Source organism: Mesocricetus auratus, unplaced genomic scaffold (genome assembly GCF_017639785.1).
Source record: "Mesocricetus auratus isolate SY011 unplaced genomic scaffold, BCM_Maur_2.0 Super-Scaffold_100009, whole genome shotgun sequence".
Taxonomy (NCBI): Eukaryota; Metazoa; Chordata; class Mammalia; order Rodentia; family Cricetidae; genus Mesocricetus; species Mesocricetus auratus.
In genome coordinates, this window is record NW_024429193.1 from 79218080 (window position 1) to 79231035 (window position 12956).

Consider the following 12956-nt stretch of genomic DNA (forward strand, 5'->3'; position numbering starts at 1 on the left):
AAATGAAAAATAAGATATTTTGTGAGTGGAAAGTATAAAGTTTTTAATGTTAGGCCCTCTTCTTTGGCAAATCATATAGCCATGATTCATAGAAAATATATTTTTCAAAGTTGCCTTTGAATAATAGAGGGCAAACTTAATTAAAAATGAGTAAGGTGAACTATTTTTCTAAAGCATAACTTAAAAATTACATTAAACATTCAAACCTTCAGTTCAGTCATTGGTCAGGCTCAGGGAGGGAAAGGAAAGTCAGCTGGCTCACAGTTGGTTGCCAGGAAACACACAAAAGCACCAAGGAAGAGGAAACAAACATCTCCACATTTGCTGGAAGGTGGCCTTCGAAGTCAAGAACGTTATTGGGTGGGGGACAAAAGATTTTTATTCAAACATTTTGCCTCCTAATTATAGAGTTGCAATTTTCATTTTAAATTCTCTTCTAAGTTGGGTTCCTTTTCAAAGGTACCTATTAAAGGAACCAGCAGCAACCAAAGAAACAAACACAGAGAGAGTTGAAGGATGCTGAGAAAGGGTGAAGTTATTAGGAGTTACCCTGATGCTGCCCTTGGATTAAACATGGGGCCACAGCCACAGGCAATATTCCTTGAGAAAAGAGATGGTGTTACTGTGAGTGAAGACTATGGCAAGGGCTTCCTTGAAAACCAGCTCTGTGTGGAGGATTTTGTGAAGATACAACAGGTCTTTGAGGTATGTGCTAAACTGATGGACCACAGAGTCTGGGCCGTTCACAAGGGATAATAACATGAAAAACACAATCTTGTTTAAAAATACTTACTAGCATGCCTGAGAGATAGCTCAGTGAACAAAGAATCAGTCACATATGTATGAAGACCTGAGTTTGATCCCTGGCACCCATGTGAAAAGCTGGGTGTACAGGTGCTCACTCGTAATCCCAGTGCTGGGGAAGTTCTCTGGGTCTCACTGGCCATCCATCTAGCATAGTCAGTGAGTCAGCCAGCCCCAGTGGGAGCCCGTCTCAAAATATATGGTTGATGTCCCACGAAGAATGATGCATGGGATTAGTTTGTGGTTTCCACAGACTTGAATGCATACATGTTTATCTATGTGGATGGTCATGTGCACACATGCACATAAGTACACACACACACACACATCTCAATATATTTAATAGTCAAATCAGAGACTTGGAAATGCCCAGGTTCAGGCTTACCTTCATGGCTTGTAGCATTATCTTTCAGTTCTTTGGGACAAATAATAACAATTAATTTGAAGTTGATATACACACACACAAAAATAACACCAAAAAGTACAATTTATTTTTGCACATTTTTCTTAGAAATTTATACAGTTTGCCAGGAAGCAAAATGTATTTGTATGAGTGGGAAAAGCCAGATGATTAAATCAACACCCAGTAAATAGCTGCCCTTGCACTTGTTAAGAAAATAGAACTAGGAGAATGCAAATGAATGTGTCCAGTTTGTGTGGGTGCACTTCTGACTTCCTCTGAGTGACACATCCCTTTCTAACCTGATGTTGGCCTACAACCCTACGAGAAGGGACCCACTTCCCACGCCTCTTGTTCTCTCCTGGAGTATTGCTAGGCAAAGCAAATTTTAACATTTTTGTTTTCATTCTATGTAGAAAACAAACCACCTGATAACTACACTGAATAATTTCTCCCTCCTTGCCTTAGCTAATTAATTTGCAATCCTGCAACTCTGTATAATGAATAACATACTTCAAAATAAAATTTATGTTTCAAATGCAGGTAGGAAGAGTGCCATTTGTGCTGGGGAATTTAGACAGACTTAAACCTCTATCCTTTCTGCTTCATTATGCTTGCTAAGCATGTGATCTTAGGGCTCCACAAGCTCTTTCGGGGGTGCTTGGAGTGTCTGTGTTCATTGGAAGCAGACATGATGTTTTTGGAATTCAGTCTCAAAGTTAATAAAACATGAAATCTAGCAATTATACTGAACTATTATTGGTGCAGATTTTAACCTTTAGTTATCACAGAGTAACAACAGATGTGGTAGCTGCAGAGATGGCTCAACAGTCCTTTCTACACCTCCATGTCAGGCAGCTTATACCCTACTGTAACTCTAGCTCTGGAAAGATTGATGCCCCTGGCCTCTGTATACACACATACACACATGTGTGCACTCATGTGCGCATGCACACTCGCGTGTGGGTGCACACACACACACACACTCAGAGAGGGAGAATTAAAAATAAAATTAATTTAAAAAAGATATTTACTTTGAAAATCTGCTTGGCACTGCTTTGTGTAAGTATGCAGATTCTACCTAAATAAATGCCAATGGTTTCTGTGTAAGAAAATCTATCATGTTTAGTAACACTGGGCACACTGCATTTCATTCTTTTAATCTTTGTATATGTACTAGTCATCTAATCCCATTTCTCTGGAAGAGTCCAGTGTGTCTGATGCCCGCTGCCCCAGATAAATTTGGCCTGTTCTGATAGTCACTGCAAACATTTTGACAGCGTGAGGACAGCCAATGAAATGTAACAGTAGATTATTACAGCTTTGTCTCCAGAATGAACAGAAATGTGGCAGTTTTGTTCTAATGCTGACAACACAAAGGATTTGAAGGCTGGGGTCTATGACAGTTAGGGTGTTATAAAGTAGACGTGTCAGTGAAACTGCTAGTAAATGTTGGGGACGGGCGGCATTTGAAACAGATCAGTCTTGGGTGAACCCAAAGTGAACCCCAACGTCTGTGGAAGTTTGGGTGCTTGTTTGTGTGACACTGAGTCACCCAAGACTATTGTGAAATTATAAGATGAAAGAACAAGAGTGAATGGACCCGGAAGGGAAAGCATGAAACTCCAAGCGTCCACAGACTGGAAATCCATGACAGATGTGCTTTCAGGAAGAGACACGAAGTCCGCCCATCTTTCGCACACTCAGCAGACAGGATAGAACCACTCCTGGTGACAGGAGCGCAGCCAGGAATGACTGTCAGGGACAGAGAGGGTGGCACATGGGATGGCTTCGGCTGAACCCACCCTGACTGCCTCAGCCGTGGGTCCACGTGCCACAGCGGGATTTGCTCCTACACATACCCGTAGTGCAGCGCCCTAAAAGCTGGCATGCAAAGTCCATTCCTGGAAGACTTGGTCTCAGAAACAGGGTGTGGAAACAGATTCCTTTGTCTTGTATTATGTTTTGCTTGTTTGTTTTGTGAAGACTGCTTACCTGAGAAAGAAGAGCAATCAGGCAGCAGCTCAGATCTGGCTCCTTCAAAGCAGACAGTGGTCAAATGAACATCAGAGACTGGAGATAGTGCTCTGAGGAGGAGAGCATTCTCCTGGCATGTTCAAGGACCTCGGCTGGGTCACCAGCACTAGGGGGGAAAATCACATCCAGAAGCAGCTTCCATTTATCCTGGTGCTGGGGAAGTTTACATAAGAGCTGCCCAGCCTCAGCATCAGCGTGGGCTACAGAGGAAAGCCCTGCCTCACAAGGAAAGCAAGAGCCAGAAAGACAGTTTAAGAGGTAAAAGCACTTGCCTGGGAATCCTCAGAGACGTGAGTGTGAGCCCTGGAACTCATGAAAAGCAGACAGAGAACCGATTTCACAAAGTTGTCTTCTGATCTCCATGTGTGTATTGTGGTATATGCCACATATGCACTCGAGTGTGTGTGTGTGTGTGTGTGCGCGCGCACACACACGCACACACACACACACAAATAAACTTTAAAAGTGAAGCTGAAAAAAGAAAAGGAATGTTGTCTTTAAATTTTCAATGAGACTCTGGGAAGACCCATAAGCCGGAGGACATGCGTTTGATCCCTGGCATCTGTATAAAAGCTGGGCATAGGGAAGCACATCTGTAATACCAGTGCTGGGATGTGGAAAAAGGCTCTCTGCTAGACGTTCTAGCTGAATACGTGAGCTTCAGGTTCAGGGAGAGACCCTTTAGTTAAACATAAAGTGGAGAGCAGTTGAAGACATTGGATGTTGATCTCTGGCCTCCACGTGCAAGGACACACAGGTGCATGAGCACCTGACAACACACACACACACACACACACAGACAGAGAGAGAGAGACAGAGAGAGTTAAGGATGTATGAATGGACAATGCACAGTTTACATCAATCTCTAAGTGAAATTTTCTATACCATAATAATATTCAGTTGTAGCATTAACATTTAGGAACCAAATGGTGATTCATTATGCCCATCATACAATGATATAAGTGAGTTACAATTGTCACAGTGAGAGCCACAAATCACACCTGCAGGACAGTTTTGCCACTTACAATGTTACTGTGTAGACCAGTATCTTTGTGCCTTAGTTTCCTCTATTTCTAATAAGGAGGAATAGGGGTTTTGTTATAAGTAAGTGGGGTATAATTGCTAAGACTAGCGCTTGCCTCACAGGCAATGTTATTAATGAACATTAGCTGTTATACATTTGATTAGTAGAGGTTGAACCACAAAACATCTAAAATTGTCTTGATCCTGAGTCATGCTTCTTAAAGGAAGTTAAGTTTCTGAATGAGATGCCATAATTTTCCCGTATTCTTTTCACTTATACTGTGAAATGAGAGTCACACGGGTGGCGGATCTTCACAGAGAGTACAAAGGCATCATTTTCTCTTATTTCGAGTTCCTATTTGCAGACAAAAGGTTTTAATTGATGTCTTGATCCTCTTTGGAACAAAGTACAATGACTACAAGGGAGCTTATGGTTCTATTTTCTTTCAAGTGATGATGTCAAATGGCCACACATCAGCCAGGGGGAGTGGAGCTAGGATTATTCCGAGAACTGTATGACATCATTCCAAGTTCTCTGCAGAGCTTGCAATGCTTAGAGAAACGGCACAGTCTCTGGGTATTTATAATACTATGGTATCAACAATATTGTACATTTTCTTTTGATTTTTCAAAATCCAGTAATTGTATGAGAAATGGTGGCTGTGGCTGCTAGCTCTGTAAGAATGGTGAGAGCTGGAGATTACAGTCCAAGGAAAATGAGATTTTCTTGGAAAGGCCCAAACATGAGCTTTATGTCTGTTGAGCTTCGCCCAAGACCAGGTTTCAAGGTGTCCAAGCACTTTTTCCCTCCCACTCTGTTGTGTACCTGGATGGGTTGGGAAGTCCCATCTGCTCATGGCTGCTCCATCATCTGTTTGGTTTGCTGCAACAGTCTATTCAGCACATCTGGCTCCTTGGACTGAGTTCTGAATTCCTTCTGTCAGCAACTGTGTTTTCTTCATCCCTTGGCTCATGCATTCTGGTCCAGGCTTAGTTCTGCCCCACCTATTGCATTATATCATTTTCCCATGCCCTACAAAATTTTTAGTCTTTTCCCCTTTGCTTTGGATATGTGCATATATTTATATGTGTTCATGTTCAAGTGTATGCAGGGTCAAACATGTGGGCAGGTATATGCATGTGTATATGGCTGTGTGTAGAGACTAAGGGACAACTTTGGCTGTCATCCCTTAGTCATTATCTTTTTTTTTATGGTTTCCCATTGGTCTGGTGCTATGCTAGCTTGCTAGTGAGTCTCAGGGATCCACAAGTCCAAGACAACTTTCTTTTGAGATGTTGCTATAAAGAATTCAATTCAAATAGGATAAAGGCTTCAGTCATAAAAAAAGCACATTAAGTTGAGAATGTACAGGCTCTGTGCTCTTCTAACTTGGATTCAATGCATAATCAGCAAATAAAAAACTCCTACAATGAAATCACTGTGGAGAAAGGATTGGAGAATAAAAAGATAAGAATTACCTGTAACATTTTTATTAGCTTTTCTTTTCTAAAGGCATCTCAGTGGATACTTGTGAGAAGGTAAATAGGCAGAGCTTAATATGTAACTCTATTATGTGGCACAGAGTTCATTCAGTAGCCACAATCAATTGTCACCTACTGAACAAAAGCAGCAGGCTAGAGCCTTCCTCCCCCAGCTCCCTTGGTGAAATCAAATACTCATTTTTTTATGGAAGCAGAAAATCAGGCCAGCTCTGTAGGTCCCCTCCTCAGCACCAATGTAATAATGTCTGAGCAAATGTAGCACTCCTACAGCTGGCAGTTGAAATTGAAATTGGCAGAAGAATTCTTAGGTGATTTTGTCTGGCTTGTTAAAATTTACAGGCAATGTTAGTAAATAGTGTCATCATCAAAAAGTCATGGAAACAGAGATGTCCACTGACCTGAGTGGAGAAAGGGATCTTCTTGAATGCTATGGCCTTTGTGCAAACTTGGTGAGGAGACCTCACCTGGCCACATCTTTTCCAGTGTCTCCCTGCATTTTGTAACAGAGACTTAGGGAGATAAGTTTAGAACAGGGAAGGCTATAAGTAGGCTTTTGGTGAACAAATGCTTTAACCTTGCTCTCTGTTCGGGCCGGAAGAGAGAAGGCAAGCCATAGAGAATCTTGCTAGGTAGGAGAGAGTAAGGAGACAAGGCTTTCATTTGTTGTGCAATTCAGCTAGACAGCCATACTGACAAATTTTATTATAATTAAACAACAAAAATGAAGAAAATTTATAAAGAAAGAATGGTAGCCTGTATAATTTTGATGTCACATTTGTCATTTGTTACCAAAGATAGTATGCCCCTAGTGATGTAAGACACTACCCACTCAGTAATAGCTAGAAATAGGAAACCTTAAATTTTTCATGGTGTATTCCCAGAGCTCCGCCTCATTCTTGCTGAGGAACAAATCCTGAAGGCCTTCCCTCCATTCATTGTATCAGAAAAGACTTACACTCTATGAAACTGTTACACAGAAAAAAGGAACTTCAGTGGCCTTAGTCAGTGGTGTGGCTCTAACAATGGTAATTTTCCAGGCATTGGTTTATGTTCTCTACTGAGAACTACCAGGGCCACTGTTGTCCTTGGTTCTTCCAATTGCCACATGTGCAGACACAGTTCCCTAATTATCTTCACAACACCAGATTGTTACCTTAGCTTTCCTACAAGTTCTGTATTGTCTAGTTGATACAAGTTAGATGCAGCTGTGTAACTAAATAAAATGAAAACTCCATGGAATTAAAACATCAGTTCCATACAAATACTAACAACAGTTTAAACTCTCAGTATCCCGATGTGGCTAATGCCTGTCATAATGGCCTGCAGGAAATATAGAACATGTTATCACCATGGAAAGTCCTGTTGGTTTGTTGTTGATCGAGTCTCTTCTTCCTCATGTTTTCTTTTTATCTTGATTTGCCTTAATTCTTTCGATATTTATCTAAAGGGATTACTTGTGGTTCTCAAAAAATCTTGAGAATGCAATAAATTGCCCATGCATTAAATACTATGGGCCATATTGATTAAGGGCCCCCAAGAGGCAGAAAATATTTTCCTCTGTTCTGGTATAAGAACTGTTTCCCATATTCCATACCTAGGACAGGAAGACAACCTTTAACTTCAGGGGACTCTTTTCCTGACAGTTCACAGCACTCTCCAACATGCAACACACACACACACACACACACACACACACACACGCACGCACGCACACACACACACACACACACTCAATTTAGTCCTTATTTATACTTCCAAGGAGTCAGTCACAAATCCACAAAATAATGTGACAGTGGAACATTACCCAAAGTATGATGTTACTTTATTTACTTGAATATAGGACTGCCATAGGGCTCACCAAATTCTGGTACTATAGCTTAGAATATGATTATTGTTGTTGTTCATTATTATCCTGCATGGGATGTTAATTGCCTAGCTAACTCTAGGCCATTATTCATTTATAAATAGCACAACCTTGAGAAGACCCTATTTTCACAGGCTAGATTAGAACCTGACTTTGGATAGCGTCCAATACATTCTTTTCATCATTCCCCCTGCTCCCTCCACACCCCCTGCCCTGTCCCTTCATTCCTGCCAGTTCTTCCCCACCCCCTCTCCATTCCACATATACTCTATTTCTTATCTCTCATTAGAAAAAAAGAAGAAAGCTTCTAAAGAGTAAACAACCAAACATGACAAAATAAGACATAACAAGATGAAGCAAAAACTATCACATCAAGTTGAACAGGGAAACCCAACAGAAGAAAAAAAAGTCCCAAGATCAGGTACAAGAACCAGAGACTCACTCTTTCTCTCTCATAAAAATACTAGGCTAATAGCTATACTACATATGCAGAGGACCTGGTGAAGACCCATGTAAACCCCGTGCTTACTGCTTCAGTCTCTGTGAGTTCATAGGCACCTTTCTTAGTAGATTCAGAGGAACATGTTCTCCTAGTGTCTTCCAACCTGCCTGACTTTTACATTCTTTCTGCCTCCTCTCCCACAGGATTATCTAAGCTCCGAGGGGAGGGGTTCGATGGAGACATCCAGTTTACACTCCTTTTCTCAGCATAATGTCTGTCTGTGTCTTTCTGCATCTGTTCCCATCTGCTGCCAGAGGAAGCCTCTCTAATGATGATGGGTAAAGGCAATGATCTTTGGGTGTAGCAGAATATCGCCAGTAATCATTGATTTTATTTTGGCCAGTAGTATTTGGTTTCACCCTAGGTCTTTGGGCTCTCTAGTCTCTGGTTCTTGGTCATCCAGGCAGTGACATGTGTGAGTTCCTTCTTATGGAGTGGGACTTAGGTCAAATCAGACTTTGGTTGTCTACTCCAACATGTTCTGTGCCACCATAACCCTAGCATATTTTGTCACAGTACAGATTGTAGGTCAAAGACTTTGTGGCTGGATTAGTTTCCACATTTCTCTTTCAATAACCCTGAAGCATAACTTCCCACATCAAAGAGACTATAACATATTGGTGAAGGCTCCATGTAGGCACCAGCTCGACTTCTCAATGTTCGGTGGGTTCTGTGGTTATTGTCCTTCTGCAATAGGGCCCTATTTGTCAATTTGAGGAGGACAGCCCTTTGTCTTAGCAACGGCCTGGATTTGGGGGGAATTTCCATGTCACTCTTTTGACCTATAACTCAATTGAATGCAACCCAGTCCTTCAGTTGGCAGCCTCATCTGGCAACAAGAAATGACCTATTGAGGCTCCATTCCTCCATTACTAGGAGTACTCACTAGGATCACCTTTATAGATTCTAGGAAGTTTCCACAGCACTAGGTTTCCACACCTTCCCTCCAAAGCCTCCCGGTTCCAGTTGTCTCTTCCCATACTTTCTCCCTCCACCACATTTCCCATGGCACCTGGGCCCAACCCTGTTCCCTTTCCTACCTGCCCCCAGTCAGTTGATAAAATGTATTCTAAATCCCCCTTCCAGGGACATCCATGATTCCCCTAGACACTTTTTACTTAACCTCTCTGTATCTGTGGGATGCATGGATTATAGCTTGATTATCATTTATCTAACTAATAATATCTACTTGTAAGTGAATCCATACCATATTTACCTTTCAGGGTTACCTCATTCGGGATAAGTTTCTTCTAGTTCCATCCATTTGCCTGTAAATTTCATGATGCCATTTTTAAAACAACTAGTAATATTCTATTATATAAATGTATCACATTTTTTAAAAATCCATTCTTCTATTAAGGAACAAATGAGTTTGTTTCCAATTTCTCGCTATTATGAATAAAGCCAGAAGGAACATGGTTGAACAAGTGTCCTTGTGATAGGATGGAGCTCCTTTCAGGGATAGGAGTGACCTAACTGGATCTTGAGGTAGATCAAATTCCAACTTTCTAAGGAACCTCCATATTGATTTTCAAAGTCCATTTTGTTAGATTAAATTAAAGTAACTATACCAGCTTTCTTCTTTGGTCCATTTGCTTGGAAAACCTTTTTCCAACCCTTCACCCAGAGGTAATGTCAATCTTTGATGTTGAGGTATGTTTCCTGTATGCAGCAGAAGGGTGGATCTTGCTTTCACATCTATTGTGTTCGTCTGTACTTTTATTGGGGATTTGAGACCATGGCTATTGAGAGATACGAATCAGTAATCAATTTTGTTGGTGGTAGTGCTGTGGACTGTGTGTGTGTGTGTGTGTGTGTGTGTGTGTGTGTGTGTGTGTGTGTGTGTGTCCCTCCTTTTAATTTTGCTGGCATGAGATTATTATTTTCTGTATTTCAAAGGGTGTAATTAACCTCCTTGATATGGAGTTTTCCTATTAGCACTTTCTGTAGATAGACATTGCTTAAATTTGAATTTATCATGGAATATCTTATGTTCTCCATCTGTGTTGATTGATTTTTTTTGCAGAGTACAACAGTCTGGGCTGGCATCTGTGATCTCTTAGAGTCTGTAGCACATCTGTTTAGGTCTCTATGGATTTTAGAGTCTCCATTGAGAACTCAGGTGTTATTTTAATAAGTCTGCCTTTATATGTTATTTGATCTTTTTCTCTTGTAGCTTTTAATATTCTTTCTTTGTTCTGTACATTTAGTGTTTTGATTATCATGTAACAAGGACTTTCCTTTTCTGGTCCAATCTAGTTGGTGTTCTGTAAGTTTTTTGTACCTTGACAGGCGTGTCATTACTTGGGTCAGGAAAATTTACTTCTATGATTTTGTTGAAAATAGTTTCTTGGCTTTCGAGCTGAGATTCTTCTCCTTCTATTCCCATTGTTATTAGGTTTGGTCTTTTCATAGTGTTCCAGATTTCCTGGATGTTTTGTGTCAGGAATGCTTTGTATCTAACATTTTCTTTGATAACTGTATCCATTTATTCTGTGTGTCCTCAATGCCTGAGGCTATTCTGTCTCTTGTATTCTGTTGGTGAAGCTTTCTTCCTAGTTCCTGTTTGAGTTCTTTAAGTTTTGTTTCCAGAATTCCCTTCATTTTTTTTTTTTTTGGTTTTTACGAGACAGGGTTTCTCTGTATTGTTTTGGAGGCTGTCGGTCCAGCCCAGCCTTGAACTCACAGAGATCTGCCTGCCTCTGCCTCCCGAGTGCTGGGATTAAAGGCGTGCACCACCACCGCCCCGCTTTTTGTTTTCTTTATTGATTCTATTTCTGTGTTTTTAGGTCTTGAACTGTTTTGTTTGTTTCCTTCAACTGTTTTTGTTTTTCTGGATTTCTTCAAGGGATTTATCCGTTTCCTCCAAGTTTTGTTTGTTTTTTCAGGGATTTCGTTAAGGTATTTGTTCATTTCCTCTTTGAGAACATCTTTAATCTTCATGTAGTTGGTTTTAAGGTCTATTTCTTGTGCTTTAGCTATTATGGTATATTCAGGTCCTCCTGTGGTAGAGGGGAGTTCCACTGGAGACAACTACTCTGTTACTGTGTCTTTATGCTGGTATCTCGGCATCTGGATTTGGAGTGATTTTATGTCTAGGTGCTGTTTGTCTGTGTTGGGTGGTTATTTTGTCCCTTAGTTTCTGTCTCCTCTCCAGATTCTCAAAGAGTGTGATAGTTGTGTGTTGCTTGTTTTTCCTTGTCTGCTCAGCTGGTGTGTTCACAGAGAATGACTGCTGGTACAGGAGGCTGGGATATTGGAATGAGCCTGGGGAGGTAAGTTTGGAGGAGAAGGTCTTTGTGATCTCTTTGGGATGGTGCCAGGTAGGAAAGAGAGATCATAGCAGGTTTCTTGCTACAGAGCTAGGGGATAAGACTGTGGGGACTGGATCTCAGGAGGAGCAGGAGAGGTGTGAGTCAGCCTTTAGCTTATTCCTTGAGCTGGGAAGTGCAGCCCTTGGGTTAGTAGGGGATAGTTGCTGGGGTTGGGGCTTAGAATAAAGAAACAAGTTGGAAGAAGAAAGTTGATTAAGATGCTCCCTGGTATCCACAGGAGATGGAACGGGGAGATGAGAGTCTGGGTAGGATGCCACTGGTGTTCTGACGCAAAGCTGGGGAATGGATCTGGGGAATCCTAGAGAGAAAAGAATGTAGAAAGCCTACCTGTTTTTCTTTCATGTGTGGCCTCTGGGTTATCATAGGGTGTTTGCTGGAGTTGGGAGCTTGGAAAAAAAGCAAGAAGTGGGGTGAAGCTGGTTAGAAGGGGGAGATCTGTGGGGCACAGAGGGGGGTGGGAGCAGGGGGAGAAGAAGGACTGAAGCTGGTTGCGGTGCTGGGGATGATTGGGGGATTGGATTTGGAGTGGAAGAGCGAGTGGGATAAGGTCTTCAGTTAGCTTATCTGTTCCCCTGTCATTAGCTTACTTTTTTGCTCTGGGAGGAGCAATCCTTGGGTTAGCTGGAGGTGCATGCTGGGGTCTGGGTCTGGGGCCAAGCAACAGGGTGGAGGAGGAAGGTTAGAAGGGGAAGATCTGTGGGAGCCACAGGAGACAGGTGACAGACAAGGTTGCCTTGGTTGTTCTGCTGCAGAACTGGGGATGAGACTGGGAGATTGATCTAGAGGAACAGAGAGAGCACTGTCATTAGTCATTCTTATCACAGATATGCTGATTAGGGAAAGTGCTTTTACTTGTATAAAGATGATTCAGGGTCAAGCAATCTTTGGTTGGTATGAGAGAATCTCAACAAGGACGGGGAGACCATGGGTGAAGATAAGATTAAATGTCTGAAAGAGAAGGTAGGGTGTCTAAGAATGTACTGCAGGGAAATTGTTTGCAAGCAATACACTGGTATTTTAAAGGAAATCAAGAAACAGGAGAATGTTCTAGAAATAAAAGGAATAACAAACCAAACCTGAAAAGCGTACAAAGGCAGGTGTGGTAGCACATACGGGCAGTGGCAGTGCTCTGGGGCTGACATGGGAGGCAGAGACAGGAGTCCCTGAAAGCTCACAAACCAGCTGGCCTAGAGGGCGCAGCAGTGAGGGGGGTCTGCCTCAGACAAGGTGGAAAGTGGGAACTGATTATGCAAAGTCATCCTCTGATCAGCACACCACTTGTACTCAGTCATAAAAGCATGCACACATATATCATACATGCAAAACTGAAACAAAAGCAAAGGAATCAACTCTGAAACTATGCATAGTAATAGCATTATGCAGACTGGGCTGGCTATAGTTAGGAATGTATATACATATATATACATATATATGTGATATATGTGTGTGTGTATACACATGTATGTAATATTTAATTTTAATAGAGGT

The 12956-nt window shown here is 41.6% G+C and overlaps 1 protein-coding gene across 1 annotated transcript in view; it reads left to right on the forward strand.

The window, feature by feature from the left end:
• The first annotated feature begins 338 nt into the window (after nt 1-338).
• Wdr49 (WD repeat domain 49) overlaps nt 339-12956 on the forward strand; it is a 174685-nt gene continuing 162067 nt past the window's right edge. Inside the window, exon 1 of the mRNA XM_040752640.1 lies at nt 339-705. Within this exon, the coding sequence (XP_040608574.1) occupies nt 517-705 (189 nt within the window). The 5' untranslated portion in view covers nt 339-516. The remainder of the gene's footprint in view (nt 706-12956) is intronic.